The 27,172-nt window shown below is 25.6% G+C and overlaps 1 protein-coding gene across 1 annotated transcript in view; it reads left to right on the plus strand.

Annotated features, from left to right (window-relative positions):
- Positions 1-27,172, plus strand: part of Sema1a (semaphorin 1a) — a 181,459-nt gene that overhangs the window by 9,223 nt on the left and 145,064 nt on the right. Inside the window, exon 2 of the mRNA XM_089218855.1 lies at positions 16,057-16,560. Coding sequence (XP_089074981.1) covers positions 16,449-16,560 — 112 coding nt within the window. The 5' untranslated portion in view covers positions 16,057-16,448. The remainder of the gene's footprint in view (positions 1-16,056; positions 16,561-27,172) is intronic.

Raw genomic sequence — 27,172 nt, forward strand, 5'->3', positions numbered from 1 at the left:
ATAGGTTGGTAATTTGAAACAGATATAACTTTTTAGGGTTGAAGTGTTTGTTTTATTTTGGAAACCAATTATACGTGAAAAATTCGGGTTCTAAGGCAATTTCCGTTCAATAATTTCTAGAAACTTTAAGACGATGCTGCATAATTTCGTATATTATTCATTATTTATTTTAATACCTACAATTCATAGTATTTATTTAATATTTTAATATGATCTCAGCTAAATAAACTTTGATATATTTTTTTTTTGTAGGTATAAACATTGCAAGAATTTATAATTTATATCATATATTTTGAAATTGCTGCAGTCGAAATTATACGAATTACTTAATATACTAAATATGATATTAATCATTAAGATAATAATATTTCCGTTTATCAATGATTTGAATAATTTTATTTTCTGTGAACACATCTATAAGGTAGAAAAAAAACTTCAAAGGTCTTATGGAACCCTTTTATAAATCGGCAACCAACTATCTATGTATTTGATATTTTTAAGGGGTAGTTTTTCGATTTTCTTATACCTATTCCCTCAAAGAAAATTTACCAAAAGACGTGAACTACGAGTTCTACGAGAGCTATACTCTCATTTTATGCGATCGCATAAATGGTAATTTCTCAGAATTGTTTTTTAATTTAATGATTATCATTGTTTTCAGAAACATATAGCAATAATAATTATTATACAAGAGGCTCGCGATTTATGAGATGAGTGAAGCGAGACGAGTGCTCGATACATAGTCATTGAATCTTGGCAATCTTACCTACCCTTATTAATTCATTAATATTTATGTAATTCGTGATATTTATATCGTCTACGAGTGTAAAATTTACATACCTATTACATATTCGTTTCATTTTTAATTTACTCATTATTTTTATTGTTTTTTACATACCTTTCATGTGGATTTTGTTGAAGCATGATGAATTATAATATTATAGTTATAGTTAGTTGTTTATTTGACGTATTGATTCATTATGAGCATATCACGTTCAAGCGCCGCTTATATACGTCTATACTGTATGCATATAGGTGGCTATAGACAAACCTTAATTTTGACACTTTATTTAATCCGAGTCTGACGTTTCCTATTACTCGATTTTCTTATATGGAATCCAGTTCGAACTCACCCTGTTGAGTTACCCAACACAAATTGGTCGGAGGATAAGATTCCCTGGAATATTGTATTTTGTATCCTTCATTTTACAATTGATTTGAACATTAGACGATTAAGCATAAGTCTTAGAATATTATATGGTAATAAAACAGTATAGTGGTCAATTTAAATTAGATTATAGCTATTAGCTACGTATAGATATTTCAGTATCAAATGATAAAATAGCTTCAAAATGTTAAACAATCAAAATATAACATAATCCTATTTCAATTCGATATTGCATTATATGTATATTTACTTAATAATAAACTTTTACTTCGAAAATTATTCTAAGAAATTCTGCTTATACTGTTAATATCAAATTTTTATAGAATTAAAATGCATTGAATTATATTCGCATTTGACAGATTTTGAACGAACTAATTTTGATTATTATGCATTTTTTTTATTTGATGATTTATTATTTTTTTCAATAGAATATTTACTTCATAGGTAACCTATAGGTACATAAAAATAAAACTAATTTTTTTCAAATAATCTCAAAATATGTTTAATAACTGATTTCAGGTTTAATTTATACTACAATTGATTTATATATATTATATATATTATATATGAATCCTAACGGCTAACACACCCATCCTATGAGTAGGTTTATACCTACCTAGTTTGCCATCCATCATGAGAAGAATTGTTCATTTGTTCATTTGTTATAGTTATCATGGTTTTAGCTCATAACTCATAAGTTTATATTTAATCATTTGTTATTTGGTTTTCATGAAAACATGGTGTTGATATTTTTCTTCTTTCTGCATATTATAATCCCTAATATAATATAATATGAGCAACTGCGAACTCACCGTTAATCATATATTCCTAGAATGCCCCACTTACCATAACGCCAGATCAAAAGCAAACATAAACACCTCCTCACTCAAAGACGCACTCGGACCAGGACAAGAAAAAAACATAGTAAACTTCATCAAGATGGCTGACCTCACAAACAACATATAAGACAAGAACCAAAGACAGCACATTACAACTATCAAATCTTCATTATATTTATAAATTAAACATGTAAACCATTGTAGGCTAATAAACCTTTGTATTTGAAGGTTTTGAAGTTAATTAATAAAAAAAAAATATATATATAATATGAAGTATAATTTACGACTCTAATAATGTGGATTTTAAACATCTTTTTATAAAATTTAATTTATTTTTATGAATAACTAATTAATTTAGTAGATAAATAGTTTTTTAAAATATATAATATTTTAGGTATATTTTGGATTATATATCGGATTATTGTAATTGTTATGGATTTGTATATTTTTATTTTAGATTCTGAGCGGAGCGATTTTATTTGTATATTTACCTATTTTCGTAAAAAATCACATAATAATGTATTGAGTGTATTAATGTTCAACTAACAAGTACTATATTATATTAGGCACTAACAATAATGATTGTATTAAACATTATCTACGAGTATAATATAATATAGTAATGTAAAATTGTAATTATGGCCATGGCGTTAAGGGATCAATAAATTCATCATTCGTTTAATTTCGCGGATGAGAAATCTGTTGTAAAAGGCGTGTCTATGGACATTTTATCCGGTCTAAAGGGAGAGTCGTTTTCATAATAATAAGGGACGATGGTAAACACAGGTCATTGTTTCGTCACGACGTGTAAACATTGTAGGTAGGTACGTGTTTTTATTCAACATGCGGTCTGACGAGGTGGGTGGACATAATAATAAGCCCGATCATGGAAAATAATGCGCTTTAATTCGGTCGATTAAATCGTGTCACACAATTATTCATTAGAAAACAGTTTTATTGGTGATTTAAAATTAGATATTTATACTATCTATAGGTATACTACTATTATAGGTAATAGGTAAGTATATACTAGTTGAAATTAGTATAGCACGTAAATACAAATTGAGTACAAAAATTATTTTTCCTACGTATTCAGTGTAAAGTATAGACGTATATAGTGAATATAAAATATTTTAGATTCCGAGCTGAGCGATAAATGTATTGATTTTACAATGCTGTGTGTTTTTTTGTGTCTTATAGTGTGTACACGATAAGTTGTCGAAATAATGCTTAGATTTTCAACTTCAGTAGCTTTCCAGTTGGAAAATGAATTTAATTGGTGCATTTGGGAGGATCAAATTTTGAATTTCCCACTGGTTTTAAAAAGCACCGGAAAAACAAATAAAAAATTAAGGAAAAACGGGAATTTTTACGTAAAATCAATTTTTGATATTGGTATAACTCTAAAACAAATTATCGTAGACTCATGCAATTTTCACTGAATGTTTATTCTGTCGTTTTCTATACTCCATCAAATTTTCAAAGTATTATCAAATATTTTTAAGTTATTTATAGACATTTGAAATTTCCCGTTTTTTTTTTATTTTTTTTATTCCATAAATGTTAATACAATTTTATTCATTGCGTCAAAAAACTTGAAAACTTAATACAAGGTTTCCCATAAGTTAATATAATAGCAATTGGAAAATATCAAAAATACATCATAGACACGTTTTTTTTTATGTAACCATTTAAAGTTCAAATTTTGACAAAAATGTATTTAATTAAAAATTTACAAATTCTTCGGTTGTTGAAAATTTATAAAACGTTTAAATTGTATAGCTAAGGATTGGAAATTTGAAACAAGGTTCCACTACGTAAGTAGTTAATTCCGTGTCAAAAAAAAAAAAAAATCTAAAACTATATAAACAGTTTTATTTTTATAGTTATTTTAAGTTCAAATTTAGATGAAATTACATAATGAAATAACCATATAATAACTATTACATAACAATTACAATGTAATAAAGAATTACAATATTTTAGTTGTATTATTGTAATTTAAAAATATTTTTCGTGGGTACTGAAAATTTCTATAGTATAGGTTATATTCTAATTGTAATAGTTAATATCGTTAACGACTTATATTAATACTTTATAATAAATTGTATATATCTACTATGAATGACTGCAGAGTGAGTGGGGTAATGAATCTGATTTTATTAATTTGGAATTTATTTTATGGGTAGGTAGTATCTACATTTTTTCTGAAATAATACCATTATAATTAATATAGTATAAAACTTTAATATACCTTAGACTGACAAACCGTTTCCGCTCAGAATCGTTTTTCGTATACAATGATATTATATCATTGAATTCAAATTTAATACCATCCATTACAGTAACCCACTTGTAAACTACTGTACAGCAGAGTGACATATACTTACTATTTTTATTACTGTTATATTTGAGAGGTAGTTTTTGTGATTTTTTATTGCTTATAAAAAAACCAACTAAAACAATGAAACGTTATAAAAGATGTAGAAATCTTAGCTAGTATGGTTGTAAGCACAGCTTAATATAGATTTCTGAATATTAAAATACACCTGCCACTTGTACTAGGTACATAATTATTATAATATGCCGTAGTGTGGCTAAGTGTAATTAATACTCAACACCCAGTTTTTGTAAATCCTAACGTGATTTTTGTTACTATATTTGTAATAACTATATATACAATACATACTTTTATTATGGTCAGATAAGAACTAGTCCGAAACTAATATTGGATGTTTGCATGGCATGTGCAAACTTGAATGAATAATTGTGTTGGAAGTTAAAAGAGCAAAAGTATTAATACTGGATAATTAAAAAGTTTTCTTTTTCGTTCAAAACGCTGATAGCAGGTCGGCGTAAGGGGAATGGGTGAAATATTTCATAAAACATTTTACACCATCATCCGGCTTTGTGGGGCGTATACTTTCTAACAAAAGTTTTGCAGTTCTAAACCTGGCCTTCCTACTTTTCAGTTGCCTTTATCAGTGCACAGAAAATACCGGCGAGACCTCTGAGCGCAGGCTAATTGGACGTGTTTAACCAAACTACTATGGCATTATTAATGTGAACTGTACCAAAGCTATAAAGTACATATGTGCATTACGCGCAGAATCGTTGTTGACCAAAGTTTGAGAATCAAAGACACTTTCCCAATGTACATTTGAAGTTATAACTTATAACGAATACCGGAATACGTAAAGATCTTGAATTTCGATATTGAAGGATCCGAATATATACTTAGTTATCAGACTGAATGATAACTAAACGACGTTTTGACCTCGGTTTTGACGGTATCTTATAAAAATATTGGGGAAAATATTTGTTTTTTTTAATGACAATTTGACTAATTTTATGCTTTTTTAAATTTTTATTTTATAGAAAATATTTTAAAATTAGCCTTTTATGCATTGTAAACTATTTTATTAGTCATATTTATTTAAATTAGTTTGTTATATACATTTGTTGCGATTAATTATCCTCATTGTTATCATATTAGTATTTGGCGTCAAAATCTATCTCATTGTTTTAATTATTTTATGATTTTTTGTGTCTTTAATATCAATTTAGATGTTATGAGAATAATTATTATTACTACTTAGTAATTATTATTATTACCTACTTCCTTGTAGATTCAAATATAATTTTTTTTTAAATTCTTATTTTTGAGTTTAATATGTTTAACTTATAAGAAGTTAACTTCTTACCATACATTTAATATAAGTACCTAATAAGAACATTGTAATCAAATAATACGAATATTAAAATATCTATGTAATGACACAGTGAGAATAGATAGTATCCTTGTAAAATTGAGTTCTAGATTATCTTATAGTTATCTTCATTTTTAGTGTCAGTCCATCTCGTATTCTAGTCACATTAGTAGTTATACCAACAGTATTAATGACTCTTAATATTTATGTATATGATTTGTGATAATCAAAGTAGAAACCAGTCATTTACCTTTTTTATGATTTGTTTAACTGTTATACTACCCTAATATTTTGAATTTAATTTCGTAATTCGTATTAATTGTTGAGTTAAGTAAATTTTTGAATGGATAATGTGCGATTTGTGTAATTTTAAATAGTTTTTAATGACTGTATCGGTGTAACAAGATTTTTTATAAAATTGGCCATGTAAAACGAGATAATAACATGATATAATAATGTTAGATTATATTTTATGTAGGACGGTTTTGTTGATGATTAACTGCGGTAAATCCAACGAGTGTTTCATATATTATACGCTGATACACATGACGTGTTTTATTGCTATACATGCTCACAATATATTATAATATATATATATTTTAAATTTATAAACAACCTAGTACAAGTCATTTTTAAAATAAGCTTATACTTTTTCAAAAAAGACTTGAGATAAAATAATTTTAACTACTTTCTGTACTTTAATAAAAATGTAAGATAGATAGTTTTATAGAAAGAGTAGCAAAACTAAACTGCACTTTAATTTGAGAATTTGAGAGCCAAATTTTAAGATCCATTTCAGAATATAAAATTACTTTTTAGAGTATCTATTTTTGTTAACGTTATTGAAAATAGATTCTTAACATCAAAACTTATTGCAATAGATACCTTTAGTAATATTAATTTTAAAAAATTAGCATCTATATAGAAATTAAACTCGTATATATTTCTCAAAACTCTTTGAAATAATCAGTAAAAACAAAAAAAAATAAACTAAGAAAAAACTGGAATTTTTTGGTTTAAACAGTTTTTGACAATATCAATATTGTTTGTATTAATTCAAAAATGAATAACTTTAGAGATTTGTATTATCACTGAATATTATACTTATTTAAAGTAGCATTTTCTATACGTAAAATAATTTTTGAAATATTTTGGCTCTTGTTGCAACAATGACGTTTGTGCAGCACACATGTGCTATTTTTTAGACATTTAACATTTAGTACAAAAAAATTGCTTATATAGTTTTCGTTTTATTTATGATAATATGTTGGCTTAAGAGTTAAGTTAAAGCTGGATAGTTTGAGTATTTTAATACAATAAGTTTCTCATAAATTGTTTTTACTGCAGTAAAAAAATGTAAAAAATACATAGTCTCAATTTTGTTGTACGTGTTTGAAGTTCTAATTTTTATGAGATTCGTCAGAATCGTGAAAATATGTAAATATTTTTATAAAAGTTCTTAAAATTGTCAACTTAAAATCAAATGTTTGAAAATTTATTAGAAGATTCCTCAGAAGTTTTTTTAATGAAAATGTTCTTAAAAAAGTCTAGCGTAAACCCAAATTATATATTTTCTATAATTTATGACCTATTGAAGTTAAAATTTTGATTTCATTGTATATTCAAACGTATAACAACGATATTATATTTGTAGTAATTCAAAACATGTTAATCGTTGGAACTTGAATTATTCCATTATACCTACTCGATGATTTTTTTTTAAATATCTAGGCTAATTCTTAGTTACTATACGTAAAATATTTTTATAATGTAACTAATTATTTTTCAATTAGGTACAGCCGTTCTTGTACATATTTTTATAATTAGCTTTTAACATATATATGCGCCTTACTGCAGGAATAATAGATGAACCGCAGTTTGGCCACCCCTGCAATAAATAATAATTATTACTTGTTGGATATACTTAAAAAAATTGTATTTTCTGTTATGAGATAATTGTAATACATTTCGCCGATATCGCTTTTGACATTTTGTAGTTTGCTCATAATAAATGTAAGGACTCTTGGGACATTGTCAAGAACACCTCATTAAAAATTCATCGTGATATCTATATTTTACCTGAAATCTCCGGAATCATTAGTGTTTAAGAGTTTGATACGAGTATGTGATAAAAAAAAAATAAAAAAAAAGTCCAAACTAATAGGTATAAAGTAAAGTGTGATGTACGATAACGAACAGAAATGATACTGAATGCCATTTAGAGGGGTTAAGATTTGGAAAATACTTTTGTCCACAGACAATCAATAAAATAAAAACGTATTTTTCAGTTTTCCCCCAATATTTTCTCCTAATAAGACAGTGTTATTGTGCTGGCAATTGATACGCATATATTTGGATTGAAGAAAAAAAAATATTTATGTTTTCAATTTATTTTATTTTGAACTTTTATATTATATTAGTTAATATAGTTTTGAATTGTATAAATGATATGTTTGAAGTATATATGACTTAATAAATATATTTTACTTTGTTAAACCATATTATAGGGCTGCAGTGAACTTATATCAAAATTAATTTTTTTAGCTTTTTGTAAAACGTAGCTTTCTGAATAGAAAATTTACTTTTACAGTTTTCCTTTTTTATTTCATTTTAAATTGTATTTTTTAGATATTTTAAATGCGTTTTAAAGATTTTATGGTAAACTGAATTCACAGTTCAGGTTATATAGGTACAGTAAATCGTTTAATTATTAGTTAACGAATGCATTTTTATAAAATACTTCTATAATAAATACTTATGTAATATATTCTATGCAGATCATTAAAATTGTATGTTTGTAAGATTTTAAAATAAAATGTTGAAGGTTGGTCATAATTATATATCTACCTATAGTTTTTTTTTTAAATTGTTATTAGCTTCTAGTGTATCTATGGTAGTTCAACAATTATAAAAATATAACCTACCTATAGTTACAGATATCAATGAATTGTTTAACTATATGTAATATCGTGTGTGCGTGTTTCCGAATAGGTATTTTACTTTTTATTTTATTTTTTTATCATTAGATTTTTAAAACACTTGCCACTCAAAGTAAATGATTGATAAAGTATCACAGAAATACATAATGTTACTTAACCTAATGTTTTATATTATTATAAATATTGTTTCAACAAAGATTTTGGTGTTATTTTAAGAGTTTGGCTGATTTATGTTTTAAATGTTTATAATATTGTTGCCTTCACACATAATATGTAATTTTTACATAACTAGTAAAAAACGTAATATCATGTTTTGATATATTATCTAATAAAACAGCTCTATTGATTTTCATTTTAAACTATTGTGTACTATTATTCATTACTTTGTAACGATTTAAAATGATTAAAGAATTACTTAAATAACACTTGGCAAATATTCTACATTTTTTTGTAATCTTTAATAATAATATTAGTATATGAATACTATTATATAACATTTACTTCATTCATCATTGACAGATCATGTAGGTAGTTCATAACAAAAAAAAAAAAAAAAAAAAACAGGTAGTGGTAATAGTAAAGGCCAAAAGGTTATTGTGGTTATTTGATAAATGGTTTTTTTTTTCAAAGTTGTTTTATACTTTTAAAGTTGAACAAATATTATAATGTATTACTAATACAAATATAATAATTTAATTTATAATATATTATTAAGGAGAAATAAATTGAATGATTTCATGTTTAATAATTTGCAATTTCATATAGTCATAAAAATTATTTATAGATCGTAAATAAAGATTTATATTTTTATGTTTTATACTGATGAGTGATGATTCAGTTATTTTTTAAAGACAATATATTATTGTATTTTGAGTTTTTACCTAATTATTATTAAAATAAATTAATAATATATTGTTTTGTTAGAAATTATATGATTATTTCTGACTCTGACAGAATGATGTATTTGATGTTTATAATTCCTTGGCTGTAACATAGGTTTGTATGTCAGTAATAGTTTGGATTAATTTATTTTTAATCTATAAATGAAGAATTATTTATATATAATTTTAGCTACCTATAAAATAGAATAAAAATCTCCACAGAAGAGAAAAAAATTATAATCAATTGTCTCCGAATAGACCACACAAGACTGACTCACAAGTATCTTATGGCCCTTGAGGAGCCCCCTCAATGCACAGTCTGTGGAGTTACCCCAACAGTAATACATATAATAACAGAAAGCTTCCAATATTCCTATGAACTCAGAAAATTCAACATTCAAATCAACATGAATGAAGCATTATTGAAAACATCGCAAATATGTTAGCTTTCCTAAGAAAAACCGACCCATACAATATAATTTAAACCTTCTGCTAGTGGAAATCATACAAAATTAATACCATAATAATTGTATAATTTTAGTTCTAGAAATCACTCATCATATAACCTTTGCTGTTGATATTTTTAAGTTCAATAAAAAAAAAGTATAAAATTAACAATTTCAAAATATATGAATAAGAAAAATATATAATTTTACAATGTGTGGCATGTGCAGCTTTATTATTATATTTGGTATTAATAAAAAAAGCAGCCAAGACAATATACACGTACCAGATGTGGGCATTCGTTTCGCTTTGTTAGATTAGGGGATATATAAGAAAAACTGCTCTGTCATATTTCTATATATTTTCTTAATTGTATTAAGTTTAAGGTTTTATAAGTTTTTAAGGTATTATAATTAGTGTAAAATAAATTACGTCTTATCAAATTAAATAAACATTGAAATAAAGATTTTTTTATGGAATGTCAGTTTTTTAAATGGTTTTAAAATTAATTTTCATAATTTAAAGCAAAACAAATGAACAAATAAAACTTCACAAATTTATGAAATAATTACACATAATATTAATTCATTAACCTTGGTTAAAAAAAATTTGCAATACTATTATGTATCGTATAGCATAAAATTCATCAGAATGATTTTGTATTGAAATCACTGCAGAGAAAATTCAAGTTTTTCCAATTTTTTATTATATATATCTATTATTATATTGAATGTCTATTTGGTGTGTACTGTGTACCGTTCTTTTAACAATTTAAAGAAACAATTATTTGATACCCAAATAAAGTTTGAAGTAAAATTTAATTTTTATAAACTTTTTAGTTCATGTAATAATTGAAAGTTTAAAGCATCTTCATAAAATCGATCATTAATATTTTTTTACGCATAGAAATACTCGCCATTTTGATGGTTGAAAATTTAAACGATTAATTTTTATTTTATATAAAATTAATACAATACTAGTAATATATTGTATTTTATATTTTATATTATTTTTATTGTTATTATTAAAAAACCACGATTAATATTAATAATAATTTATCCAGCTAGGATTTAAATGAAAGTAATGTCTATTAAATAGAATGACAGTTAATATAATGTATTATGCTAAAAAATTGAATTATAATCATCCTGATCAGAATTCTATAGCTGTATGTTAACATTGTTAACTGTTAATAAAATAGGAATTACACTTTGTCTAAAACGGAAGTATTATTTGACTAGATCTGTTAAATTCTGATAACAAATTTAACCATAATTATTATATTAAGTTGGTAAATTAGTTTAATTGGTAAATTAATCGCCTGCTGTTTCAATTTAATATCAAGCACGAAATAAATTAAAATATTATAGATTTAACTTATTGTTAAATGATAATCATCAAGACAAAATAATTTTAAATTTAAGTCTCGATTAAAGAAGAAAACCTATTATTTCTTATGTGCAGATTGTTATTAGAATTTTGATTTTTTGGTTTTTCATTCTTCTTTAGTATACTGTGATAATGAGTTTTATGTTGATTTTAACTGCAATTGAGATGATTATGAAGACATGATAACACATTTACAGTATAATGACTGTGTGTGTCAGTGTTTTTCTGTGCTTAAAAATGTCAAAAGTGCACATTAAACTTTAAGAAAACATTTGGAAAAAACGATTTCTGGTTATGGGGACTACTCTCCAGTCATCGTTACAACTTTAACACCCGTTGTTTGTTATTAAATAGGGATGGGTGGGATTGGAACTGAAGAGAGAAATCGCTCAAAGCAAGTAGTAATTTTTATCCATTACTTTTTGACAATAAATGGTTTGTAGGTTTTTCTTTCTCTTTATCACTATAATATACTATATATTCGTAATAAAAAACATGTCAGAAAGATGGAAGCATAAACAATATTTTATAGTCAAATAAACTAGCGCCGATAAGGCCTTGTAATAAATTTGTTATTATCATATTTTATTTTGAAAATAATTGAAAATAATCTATTATGTATTCTCTGAAAAATACAATTTAAACATAGTACGGGTAATAATGCTAATATAGTTGTTGTTACGGAGTATAAATATTTTTCAGAACAAAGTTCTTTTTAAATTATAAAAGCTATAACTTAAATAAATAAAGTAAATATTTTTGTTCGTACCTACATATAGTTCAAACTACAAAAATAATGATTTATTGTTTGATTTATAGAATACAGATTATGAACAAAGAAAGTATTTGAATAAACTATCTCGCTGTGTTAAACTATGTATAGCTATTTTCTGTACATTTTTTTCTTTGGTTAAAAAAAAAAAAAAAGTATTTAGATGGTCAATTCATCTAATCTCATTTTAAAAATTTGTTGTGTAAAATAATATTTCTATAAAATTTAAACGTTTATTGATAAACATACTTCTATTTGAAAGTAGTTAGGTTTGGTTAGGTTACATGCAAACGAAAAATGATAATCTTTAAGGATTTACATCTGTTTCAGACATAGGTGACTACATCAACTATGCATTTATGATAGTGTGTTATTGTTATTATCTAGTGGCGTATTTTATTTGGTGGCAAAAAAGTAGCAATAATAAAATATTTGTTTTTTTTTTTGACAGGTTAGGTTTGGTACATTTTTATTATAAAAATATTATTGACACTTATTTACAATAACATAGATAATAATATTGTAAACGAAATGACCGATTATTTTTTAATTTTAAATCGGGTTTTAAATTTAGCATAGCTTCTTTGCCAATTTCTATTATCTTTATACTATTGGTTAATTTCATTTTTGATAAATATATTACTAAGCTATATATTATTATGTATAAATTATAAAATACATTCGGCAAATTGAAACACAAAAATATGTCTTTTCTATGTTATAATTAGTACAAGGATTAAACACTAAAATGTACTGTAAAACTAATTTCATGTATATTATAAAAATTAAGGACAATCAATGTTCGTTTTAAAATTTAAGATCTCACATTGGTTTTAGTTATTATACCTTATTCCTATTAATTAATTTCCCTAATTTTATGTGGTTAATGGAGGATAACACTATTAGTATCCTCCAAATCATAATATTACAAATTTTTTTAAACATTTTGACCACACTCCTAAATGCGTTTGTTTATGAAATTTATAATCTGTAGAAACAAATAAATTATTACACCAGCTAATTTCTATGCATCTATTGTTATTTGTTCATTAATATCTACAACTAAATGCAAAAAAAAAAAATATAAGCTAAATATTATATTGTTTAAATTATATTTGTTTTATTATTAAGGCTAAGTTGTTTATTCATATAATTGAATAATACTAATTAATGCTGATTTAATATTAGAAAATCATTAATGATATATTTACATGTTTTAAAATCGTCTACTAAATAGTGTTAATGAACTTTATATTTATAATAGGAAAATCAAGTTTTTATAGGAAAGTGTAATATTAATTTAAATAAATGATAAGTGATAACTCTTTTTATGAAAGTCATATTTTTAAATGTAATTTACTTTAGGTATATTTTATATATTTTTTTTATGAAAATGGAGTGAATTTTTTTTATTACATTTTAATTATTATTTGCAATGTTATTAAGGTGTTCGTATTTCAGGTTATAGACGACTAGCGTCTATATACATTAGTTTTCAAATGAGGTTTTACTCCAGATGACCAGACCCGGCAATATAAAGATTATTAAATAATGGTTTATTAATTGAATTTTTTTATCTGAACATTTTAAATTATGAGTTGGTTATCTGTTTAATAGTATAAATATTTCTATTTTTATTTTGTATTTGGTAAAATACTATCAACTATTGGATTTTGAATATTAATTGTTTTATTCAGAATAATTATCTAAAGATAAAAAAAAAAATTGTTAATGAATTATTTTTTGATATTTATTTAAAAATTAAAATGAAATATGGAATTAATGCATGCATAATATGACCCGAATAAAATTATTTACGCATTAAACTATACAGGAAAAAAAATTTAAAAGTTTTCTGTTTGTAGTTAATTATTTAATGGTTGTCATTAAAGTCAAATTAAAAGTATAGCAAAATTATATAGTTAAGATAATGCTCTTTTTATAATTTGTAATAATAAATCTTGATTTTAATTTGAAACATAAATATCAGAGATTTGTTTCAAATATAATAACAGCAATAATAAAGAGTTTTAAAAATGTTATAAAGACCATAGACTTATATACGTGATATGTTTTGTTCAATCATGCTTAGTGTCTATTAAATTATAAATAATCAGTTGATTGAATATAAAGGTTTCATAGAATTACGATTCTATTGTTTTCTGTATTATGACAAAATAAAGATAAGTGCAATAAGTAAAAAAAGGTTTTGTCTTACATTTAATGTTTACATTTCAAATCTATAGGTTGACTATGAAATTTCATAAATGTTTTTTTTTCAATTTATTTTTCATGTCAACATTTTAATTTATAGTGGTAAGTATTATTTGAAAGTTTCAGAGTTTTAACTTCATTGAATTTTTTTTTTCAAAAAACAATTTAAAAATCTAAAAAAGAGACTATCATCATCAAAACACAGACACACTCAGATTCTAAAACGTGTATTATCAGAAATACTGAAAAAATATTGTCTTACTTTCCATTTTATTTTTATTTTTAACAAGTGTTTTACTTTTAAATTTAAGAATTAACACGTAAGACGTAACTCCATAATTATGAGTTCACGTCATTGATGTATAGTCTGAAGTTTAGTCAAACTCTTCTTTTTAGGTCAAACAGTTGTAAAACTTTTTGGAATCTAAAATCGTAAGATACAGTATTGGATATTTTGAAATAGAATAGTCTTTCATGCTAGTTTAATTTTCATATCAGATTACAATTAATCAATTTATTTTAAGATGTTTCTTCAACTGTGTGTGTTTTTTTTATTCAATATTATCGTTTATAATAATATCTATAAAGTAAAAGTCAATAAACAGATAATAAACTTCTAAAATTTAATCAAATCTTTGTTGTGGTTGAAGGCGGGAAAAATAAAGTACTAGATGTATTTTATGTTTAAGAAATGATATTGTTTAATTAAACAAAATATTTTTAGTAATCTTAACAAAACATTAATTGATTGAGAAAGATAAAAACTTACTTTTTTTTAATCTCTTTAATTTAAATATTTTTATTCATAAAATGTAAGTGTAGTTTTTTACTGTAAATGTCAAATAAATGAACACAGAATATAATATAAAGCTGACATTTTTAATTTCTTATTATAAATATTGATTTTTTGTGCATAATTAGTTGAATAATTTCATTGTTTATGTGCGAATCGCACATATTTTTGTTCACAGTTAAGTACCTGAAAGTTGTCTGTTAAACACGAAAACAAAATTATTTTATTTAAAAACAAATTCTTATAGCGGTCCACGATAAAATTAATTTTCGTTTTATTAATTGGATGGATATTTTAATCAATTAATTGTGTTTTGTTAAATTGGTATATAGATATCGGCAATTCGTGTTTTAATTATTGTATGTACCTACCTATATTAAATGCAATTTGAATTATTTGTACAATGACCATCCTTAGGCCCTAGAATATCTTATTATTTTACACCACCAATTCGATCAAAAGTATGATATATACTGTATTAAATAATTTTTTCTATTGCAAATAGAAAATATTTACAAAATATGTTTAATAAGCAAATGTTTTGTAAAAATAAAATAAAAACAAGGCGTGGTTGCGTGATCGGGGGAAGTGTTATTCAGTGACACTTATTCAATACTTTACGAAAGTACGAACTAAGTGCTTGATGTTAAATACCTACTCGATAGTATTACAGTATCCCACTCAGCCATAGGACATCAGGATTACGTGTATTTGATTATAACCTGCGCTTAATTATTTAATTTTAACGATTATGTTAAATACGCGATAAGTTATATACCTATATATATATATACAGCCAATAATTCAATTGCACATGTATTTGACTGCACAGCGTTTGCTGTAGGTGAATAATACACTGTCGTATGATATCACGTAGTTAAATGTAATATATTATTTTGGTTTTCAGGTCCATGTGGTTGACAAAAGTGTGGAGCGCCGCCGCTGCCGTCGTCAGATGACCATGCGCCGGTCGGGTCGTTGTCTCGGGTTCGCATTGCGTCAGTGGTGCTAAGTCGAACCGCAGACGACAGTAACGCCGTAACCGTTTAATAACGTGTACGTGCGCTCTCTCGACCAAAATAAATATATATTACCGTGGACGACGTCAACACGCCGATCGTCGTCGAATAATAATAACACCACCGCTGTTAATGTTAAACCCAATTGTGGGTGACAAAATACTCGTAATCGCGTACAATATTCGCCCAACATAAGGTTTCGAGTTTTCTATTTTTTTACACGTTCGATTAACAAAAAAATTAGTTCGATGTGAAACGTTTTCGCGGACTACTGTACACAATGAAAGGAGCATTATTCGTGGTCGGCCTACTGCTGATCATTGCTCAGTGGTGGGTACCCACGAACGCAGGATGGCAAGAGAACGTGCGACCGAAAATATCGGCTGTTCGAAGTAAGTTTCGTTTTCGTTTTTTGTTTTTTTGCTCTCTCTCTCTCTCTCTTTCTCTCTCTTTTGGTTAGGGTTCAATTAACGGATAATTCATCGGACCCTGCACGAGGGAAATGTTGCCCTTTTGGCCAGATGTAATTTCAGAAGGGGTGCTCTATACGACAGGGGTTCCGATATGTAGAGTATAGACTCAATGGGCAATGGATGAATCGCACGCAATCCTATATTTTTGCCAGGGGGGTAGCGAGTTTTAACCAGTGATTGATAAAAATGAAATGATGAATCATTCGAATTTTAAACCCAAAAATATTGTATAGTGTCTAGTTAGTAGTCAAATTCTGACTTGTATATCATATTATGTATAGGTATAGTATGTATCGAATCGTAAAACAAAAATTATCTCGTTTTCGTTGTAATAAATAAATTGTTAGGTAATAAAATAATATATTAAATTAAATAGTTCTTTTCTTGGCTTATTAGATTTATATAAATTACATATTGATTCATTATTTAGATCAAAACTAATTTTATTTATATTTTATATAAATACCCACATAAAATAATTTATTTAATTTCATGTAATTAAATGATTTGTATTTAACGAATACGTTACATATTATCATGAAGAAATGTATATAAAACTATAATAGGTACTTAATAATATCGTAACTATCTTTTATAGATAATTTTAATAATTTGGATCTTTGAAAAAGGAATGAATTACTGGGTACTTACTATAGTCGATCACTAATCGACGCTGATAAAGTGATAATGAACAAATTCGTAGAACATCTGTCTAGATTATTTTAGGTCCTATTTTTGATTAACTGTGTTGTATGCACATTAATTTTTTTCACATCAAATAAGTAGTTTTTCTATAATGTAAAAATTAATTTACACAGTTTTTAATGTTTGTTTCATTTCATAAACATATGTTTTAATTTTTTTTAGATTTTATCTTTCTTTATTTTTGGATTTATATTATATTACATTGTAGTAAATATATTATAATTGTTGGTAATTAATAATGTAGTTCAATTTGTATTTAAATTTACGAAATTCGTTTACCAACTGATTAAGTGTATTAAGTGATCTATAATTAAATCTCAAGTGTAGTTGGTGATTTATTAAATTTTAAAATATTTTGTAATGGTTAATAGATTGTTTTTTGGTATAGTTGTAGTCAATAAAGTGTGCTATAATTCTTGCATTATTAGTCATTTACTATAGTCAATACGTATATACGATATTTACGCAGAATGATGATAATAGAGTTATATAATGTATAATATGACCGTGCATAGTCGTGGTATAGGTATGTTGAATTCCGATAATGACGTTATCTATGAAATAAAGTTTGATATAAGTTACGCTGTCAATGACGAGGAATAGAATATTTTTAAATTTATTTTCGTTGAATATTTGATTTATTTTTATAATCCTTATTTAACTAACAACTAAAAAAATAAATTTCAATAATAAATTAAAAATCATTTGTATGCATTATAGTTGTGTGGTAGATCACCATTCTATGATAGATCATCTGCTACACGAATGTCCTACGAAAACTATTTTAATTATAAATTATTTGTTTGTACCTATATATTATTATGAAAGAATATTAAAATGTAAAAACTTGTAGGTGTACCTGTGTACCTATGTACATTTTAATATTTATTCTAGGTTTATAAGATGTTGAAATTTTTGATAAATTGTAGGTATTATTTAAATTATTTTGAAATTATAAGTATAGATTTAAATATATTAATAAAATAATACATTTGTGTTAAAATAAATATATTTTCTTAAAATTCTAATTAAAAGATAAGAATTTTTTATTGGGGTACGTTGAAGTTGTTTTTTCGGACATTTTTTGGTAGAATGTTGTAAAATTATTATTTAACTGAACATTTTTATTGTGTGAGAATTGAATACATTATGATGGTTTTATGTCATTTTTGGCCAATTTTTTAAACTATTTTCTAGATTTATTAATAGCTTCAGATAGGTACCTACTAATGTAATTTTTAAATAAAATTAATTTTTTCTTCATTTTTTGCTTATTTGATTGTAAATTTATGTTAAAATACTTTACTGCCTAGATAGGAATCTAGAGAGTTTTATAGATTAATAGGATAATTACTTAATTTAATATTTTCAAAAAAAAAATATTTGTAATGATTAAACCTCGTATTTTTGTTGTACGTTCTGCCTCAATCTTCGTTGATGTTAGATATCGTGATTATATAAATGTCAACTCAATATGAATGCACGTATATTTTAATATTAACTTAATTTTTCTTCTATAAATTTCCACGGCTTATGAATCTAGTATGTTGTATTTTATAGCATTATTACGTTGCTATAACTTATTTAAATTAATGGCAAATTAACTCATGTGCATACCAGTTGTTCAAATAAGTTTGTGTGACGTATATCTATATAACTGATTTGCAAAAGTATATTTGATAAAACATTAGGCATATGTTATTTATGTATGGGTATAATTTTTTTTTACATTTTTAAACAATTAACATTTGTAACAAATCTTGTTTGGAATGGTATAAAATAGCTAAATATCTAACTATCATTAGCTTATTTTTACTGTAAAACAAATAATACAATTTCCATTAGTTATTCCTTAGTATGTTACTTAACTTACTGATGATTGTAGTTAAATTAATTATGATAATTATTTTAAACCCTTAGGCGACCATTCAAAATACTTGCTTAGACCCCAAGGGAGAATAAGGGGCTAAGTGGCTATGCGATTCTTGCGCCAAAGTTTCCACTTTTAGGTTGCAAGTATAGATCTATTTAATTGCTTGCTGGTTTAGAGAAGTAACATGTGTATAACTAGGTCACTAGCGTAATGGTCATCGTTTGTATCTATTTATCAATAATTTTGGCGTGTCTAATAATTATTTACAGTTATTTACATTTTGTATTTAGTGTAATATACTTTTTTTAAATTTATTTTTTATTGATCTTTGTAGCTTCGGTGACATGGGCCATTAGCTTTATACTTAAATTTACATTATACTATTACATGTTTTAGGTGACAATTGTATTACAATAATAAGGGAACTTTGAGGCTTATGGCTGTTTACTATATTTATTTTATTTAAATGTATTTGTCTATTTCGGTTGTCCTGAGGAATGACATAATTTTTTCAAGGTTGACAGTCAGGTCCGATTATTTCGTATAAGTTCGTTGGTATATTTAGTTTTTTTCTTTCTTCTTCATTTGATCGGCATTCTGTCATCAAGTGTTTAACTGAGAGGGTTTTTCCGCATGTGATGCATTCTGACGGTGGTTGGTTCTTCATGAGGAATATACTTTTGTTTATAAGCGATAACTATGGGATTTAAAAAAAATAAATGATCGATAGTATTCTTAAATATTATGTTTAAAATGTTTTTTTATATTTTAAATTTTTCCTCATTATTTGAAAACAACATTATTGTATCCGTTAGGAAAATAATATTTATAATCCAATACCTGAAGTACCTAACTAAGTAATGGTAAACAAATCTGTAAAATGAATGAAAATATAAACGTAGGTACCTGTAAATATACTTCTTGTATGTAATTAAATACTTATTATTAATAATATAATATTATTATAATAATACGTGTAAGGTTAAATTGTATACAAAAATCAATATCACGTTACATAATTATTATTTTTTAATCTGTACGATGAAAAAAAACTGCTGACCGATGAAAACATAATTTGAAAAAAGATAAACTTTTGAAATAGTTTTTAAAAGCTTTGTATACGTTAAAAACATAATATGCACAAGTAAATTATTTATTAAAAAAATACAGCTTAATTTACGAATTGATAAACTTTCGATTATTTCATTGCTGACCTTACTAAATAAGCAAACATAAAGTTTTATTTTAGAGTTTTGACTTTTACATGAGTTCTTTTTTGAAATTTTGTTTCACGTTCATTGTATAATATTCTTCATACTATTGTTGTTTCCTTTTACCCTAAAGTCTCAACCAAGATACGTGTTTAAATTAAATGAAACAAAGTATACTCACAATTATTTATCGTGATGCTAAAAAACCAAAACAAATTGCCGTCCGTGGTTGTTTTTGTTTTGGGTGTATTTTATATAAAAAAATACCCACACGCCATTTGTGAAAACATACTTTGTATTAGAAATAATAAATTACTGTGAATTTAAAATAATATATATTTTTTTGTTATTGTTGGTATTAATTTTGTAATTATTTCTTTATACGTATAGATTAATTTATTAATTAATTGTTATTACGTTTTTGTAAATTGTATTTTGTTTTTAGTTGCAACAAAATTAATGAAAGACCTTAAAAATATCTGATATTACAGGAAAAATGGTCGGGTACAAGGATGTTACTAATTACAAAGATAGTTTAGAAAAAAAAGCATAATTAAGCGTTAGATGAGGTCCTATGTCGTTAGTTCAAAAAATGTTCCACGCCTTTTTTTGTTGTAATAAAAATCAAGCCCATAAGGTCCAGTTTCTTCCTCTATGTATGTTCAAAAAAAAAAAAAAAAAAATAGCGCGAAATTAATGTTTCACCGATAATGGTTTAGTATCCCTGTGGCTATATGACGGGATTTCTGGTAAGTGAGGGTGAAAATCAATTTTGTTACATGACCTTCACTTATAGTATTTTACATGTAATAGGGGAGAAATATGTGGGCCCATTTTGAAAGGTTCCTTGTCGAAATGACCACTTAGAAGAACACGTCAATGGGTGCGGGTATAGACTAAAGGTTTGGCTGACGAGGGTGGAAGGAAGAAAAAAAAATCATAAATGAATATTTTTTATTTCTGCTTAAAGTCTCCTTTGTGTTCTGAATAATGCTAGTTTGCATACATTTGCATATTTTATCGATTGAATTTAAAATCGTGTGAAAAGCATTGGACGACATCTCAACTTTAATTGTATAAAAACTACTGTTATAACTTGTAGATTATTATTTAATTTCCTTTGATATTAGTTTATAATCTCACATAGATTATTTAAACAATAAAAAATAATAGTTATTTGTTTTTGTAGCTTTACTGAAAATATTTTTATCCATAACCTACTCAAGGTTAATATAAATTTGATCATTTAATCTGCGTTGTGTGTAAAAAATACATCATTCATTTTTGATAATTTAATCATAGGTAATTGCATCAAGTATTTTAAATTCCTAAGGATTCCGTTGTATTTTTTTGTAAAATATCAAGATTAAAATTTAAGTTTAATTTTAAAAGAAAATAACATTGTTTATCTTTACTGAAATAGTAATATTGCACGTAAACGTTTTATAATGTTTTGCATATTAGTTTTATTTAATTTTTACAGTATGTAAATAAATTTATATTACAGCATATTTTATGGTTACTTACTACCTCGTGGAAATATTGTATTTGTTTATTATAATCAGGAAAAAAAATATTAAATATTCAGCTATTATTATTCTTTCTATTGCTAGATAATCTCACGAGCAGGGCTGTAATATAAATATTTTAATATTGTTGATTAGGTACTCCAAGTTTAGTACTGCTGTCTGCTGTATATAGCTCAATTTAGAAATTTAATTATAGATTTTACTTCTGTTTTTCGACTATTTCAATACTCAAATAATTCCTTAATAAAAATTATTTAAAATTCTATGTACCTCTCTATACAATATTAATAAAACACACTGTTAAAAACATGATAGATTTATGTTTTATACATTTTTTTATACTCAATTTGCATCATTAAACTTTTTTAATTTTAATAATTAGTAAAAGAAAGCACTTTTTTAATTTACGTTATACATATAAACATTATTATATAATATATATATTATTATATAGAAGGTACAACATTTAGTCCATAACAATTTTTTATTTTCAGTTTAACGAATGTTTGAATTCTTATTTGTTTTTGATAAAACGTGTTCTTCTATAAATATTTAACCATATTTGACCATATAAGTATGTACCAGTATTGGTTATTATTATTTGTCTTCTTTTAGTAGATGTTACATTTCAATAATATTTAAAGCATATAACAATGAGCTTTAGCTATTTCGAGTTTTTAACAAAATAAAATATGTATTATTATGCAATGCGTTAAAGAAAGAAATCTCACATTATTATAATATTATTGAAATTTTCTTGATACCTACATAGAAATTACTATTGAGGTAATAATTTTTATAGCATGTTAAGAATGTAATTAACGAAATGTATAGGAAGTTTAAAAGTAGTACTTAATTATATTTTTAAGCTTTACATAATAAATAATTTTATTAACTAATTCTGGAATTAATAATATTATAAGAATTTGATTAATAGTTTGGTTTGGTCTAGTGTGACTTTCAAAAAATAAAGATTAATTGTTTATTTTTAATGAGATCCTTTTGAAATCCGGGAAATCATTGAAATTTGAGATGATTTATTTTTAAGTATGAAAAAACTTACCTATAGTGTATAATATCGTAAAATAAAAAAAGCTCTAGACTCTAGAGTTTCCAAATAATTTCTTATATTTCTGTAACAATATTCGATTCAATTTCTGGGGGATGGAAGACTTGGAAACAGATAGGTTGAAAAAACGCCTATTGTATTTCCTTGCGTATATAACTACTACATTCTACAGGGCATGAATAATGCGGAAATTAGAAATCGTTCTCGAATATTCTTACTCAGTCATCACTTGATAATAATTTGAAGTTCATCGAGGGAAATGTTTATACAGCTGTTGTTTTTAACTTTCCCCTACGTTCAATTTCAACATAATCGCCAGTTGGCAGTTACATTACTTATGTTATAAGAATTTAGTATCCTGTAAATATAATAAACGCAATTAATTTATTTTTTTTTTAGTTTGAATTTCACCTAATTGAAGCTAGGTTAGGTTCATTTAAATTCTAGGATAAATTACATTTGTTTTACATTATATGTAATGTATGTAGGTAGGTATATAGTAATAGCCATCTTTAATTAAAAATAATAATAAATATTCAAAATTAATAATTATGTTTGAAAATGATTTCTGTGTTAAACGTTAAAGCTAAAAATGGGCCTGTATACAGATTACGGATACTAGTCATGGTCCATTAAAAATTGTACGAAATTGCCACAATACAAGCTATTTAATGAGTTTGGCAAATTGCTAAAATATGTTTGGTAGGTATGGGTATAAAATTATATAATTGCCGAGTTGTGTGTGCTCTAACCATTTGACCGCACGGTAAGGGTAGCCTTTGTGGCCTTTGGTATTATTTGTTGGAAGTAACAGGCTCCAATTAATTACCATGATCAAATATTCAAAAATTAATTTTGCTGTTATATACCTACTGAATATGATACTGAATAATTTATTTTACCGTTTTTATATTTTATATTGAATTCTGAATTGAGTAGTTTAGTGTATACCGTAGTCAAAATAATTGTATACTAGTGTAACTGCACGTTAGAGCACATTACAATTAAACTATTTTCTTATTTATTTTTAAATTAAAATACTAAGTAAACATTATTTTAATACTATTAATGGCTGTTCGTTGCTCGTTTGTATCTGATAAATGGGCAATTATGTATCATCTCGTTATATAAATTAAATATCGATTAGAGCTGCTAATATGATGCCTGAGGTTTAATGTTAACTACATCTTATTGGCATAACACGATAATGAAAAATAAATTGAATATCAATTAAAGTAAAGTAAAATAATGTATTTTATTTAATAAAAAAATATTCGAATTTAATGTTAATATAGGTACCTATGGGAATTATCAACAAATGTTTTGATAGTTCACTTTGTATGTACCATATTATTGTACTATTATATTCTATTCCATTTATTGCCAACATTTATTTGACGTGGAGATTAATGGCATCAAGATTATAACTGTTGTATTTTATACGATTCTTTATATTATCTATATTATTTATGATACACATGATTATTTGAGCCAACCAACTTATGGATGTATGAAATCTAGTTAGATACTATATTATATTTTACTTATAATTATATATTACTTATATTTTACAATATAACATGGTTTTGGTCATATAACTATAGTATAATATTTTAATATTATCTGATTTCAGTTTAAAATGTTAGTTACAAAAGTGAATTGGAATTTGACAATGCTGTATTGTTGTATTATTAATTAAATAATGAAATATAACATCAAAGTAATAATACGTAGGAGGTACCTAATGTTTAATTTGTGTAGGGAAAAATAGTTTGACGTTTGATAACATCATGTAGAATCATATTATTAGAATTTTATTTTTTTAATAAAAATTATTGATATCGGTTCGCCTTTTTTGAGTAAAATATTTCATCATATTGAAATACTTCGTAACCATAAGCCCATAAAACTCGAGCGTATAGTTTAAAGTAGAATTTTCGTACTATCCAACGAAACAAGTAATATAGCAAATGTAAAGCTGTACGTATATGGTCGACATGGGTTTACATTTCTGCGACCGCGTTCCCCTCGGGTACACTTCCAGCTGAGTAACCTACACACGCGTTAAACCGCAATAGCGGCGCACCACCCAAAATGACCAAAATATTTGGGCTTAAAGCTATTGTCTATTCTGACCAACTTTTCGACCGAACGTGACTTAAGCACATTAAGACACGTTTAATAATATCAGAAAGTAATTTACTTCAGCTAATGATTATATCTTATTATGATTATTATTATAATTTTGTTAATTTATCGAAATGTTGTCCTTTTTTGACTTCTGAGTGATGGAACAAGGAATGCTCTAGCTATCAATGATTTGTGTACTGATTCATTATTTTTTATGTATTTGTCTGATGCAACGTTTTGCAGTTGAAGATATTTACTCAAATTTAAAACATTGTTGGTTGTTTCTAGTAGCAAGTTGGATCTTGTTGATATTTAAGAGGATTAAAGTAGGGAATTCCCATTTATTATCTCAAAAATTAAGATAATAATTTCTTACCATAAGCTAACGAAGACCATACGAAGAATTAAACAGCACTATTTATGATATAATAGATTATGTTTTGTAAATTCTATTCACTAAGAATTCTAAGATGTTTTATTTTCATTAAATATTGATTGTGGAATTGTATAGTCGTGAATAAAATATTATCAAAACATTTTGGGCCTTTTTTATATGAAATGTGCGTATATCATAATATATTATAGTATCATCGATTTCGATGATAGTTATAGCCATATTATAGCTTATGGGTTAGTATTTTATGCAATCTGCATAAGTTATTGTAATCATAATTATTAATTGAACCTAATCTGTTTCATAAATTTGTTTAAATTGTTTATAATATTACCGCGAGTGAAGGAAAGGAAACGCGTCGTACATGATATGATAAAGTCTAAACTGCATAATCTACTTACATAATACATACATACACAATACCTTAACGCGAAAAAAGAAAAATGGTAGTTTGAGTGAAAAATTCCCTTTATTTTTTCGCACGTGGTGTGATGTGTGTGTCTGTGTATGTCTGTGTGCGCGTGCGTGTGAGAATGAATGAGTAGTGTGCGCCTGCGGTGTCTACAAATTAGAACGGCAGTGGCGGCGTAATGGCCGCAGCACACAATCGGCGGCGTCGGGATTCTCTCTTGCTACCCCCTTACCCCCATGCCACACTCGTCGACATTGCTAGCACACGAGTGTCGGTGAAAGTTGCCGAAATAAGTATAACCGAAAAAGGGGTGAATGTTTATGTGCTCCGAAGATCAATACAAACCGTCACACAATGTGTGTGTGTAAATACATGGGTCACGGCAATTTAGAAAAATATAAGTAGGAGTAAAATTGTTAAATATGACAATCGAATAAGGTCATTAAATATTTTTTTGTTAGAAAAGTTAAAAAAAATTTTTTGTCGTCGGTCCGTGTCATTGTCAAATTAGTAGAGCGGCGTAGGTCGCGTAGGTTTTTAAGAAGGATTACGTAATTAATACTTACTTAGAAGGGTCATTATGTTTTTTTTTTAACTTAAACAAATCTGTATAATATAATGACTTTATAATGTTCTTTAATTAAGAATTACTTTTTGTTCCAAGCCAACGCTGCTAACCTTTTATTCAATTTTCTGATGTATTTATTACAATATATTACATGCTATACCTACCTATATCTATGTATAATACAAAATATTAGCGAAGTAAAAAATTTTAATTAAATAAATTAGGTATGAATATACTATGACTTTATTTTGGTCAGTCAGAATTGTACACTGTATATCTGTATAATAAACATAATAGGTATAAGTGGGTAGTAACAAACGTAGTTAAAAAAAACATGAAATCAAGGGGCTTATACGTTTAAAACTTGTTTAGGTACATTGAAATGTATTTTTTTTGAAGAGAAAAATAATTTTTTATGTATTCTTAATGCCAATTCTTTTTCATATTATTTAGAACGACTAAACTTGTATCATTTTTGTTTTTAATCATGCAAATATTTAATACCGTACAAAGATTTTAAACATTAGATTGGTTTTTATTTTATTATTTTTAATATTGATGTCTTTGATATTTTAACAATGACAAGTATCATATATAAATGAAATGCGTTATATATAAACCTTCACAGGATGTTCAATCC

This window comes from Diuraphis noxia, unplaced genomic scaffold (assembly GCF_037042655.1).
Source record: "Diuraphis noxia isolate RWA-SAM2 unplaced genomic scaffold, SU_Dnox_SAM2 contig0002, whole genome shotgun sequence".
NCBI classification, from domain to species: domain Eukaryota; kingdom Metazoa; phylum Arthropoda; class Insecta; order Hemiptera; family Aphididae; genus Diuraphis; species Diuraphis noxia.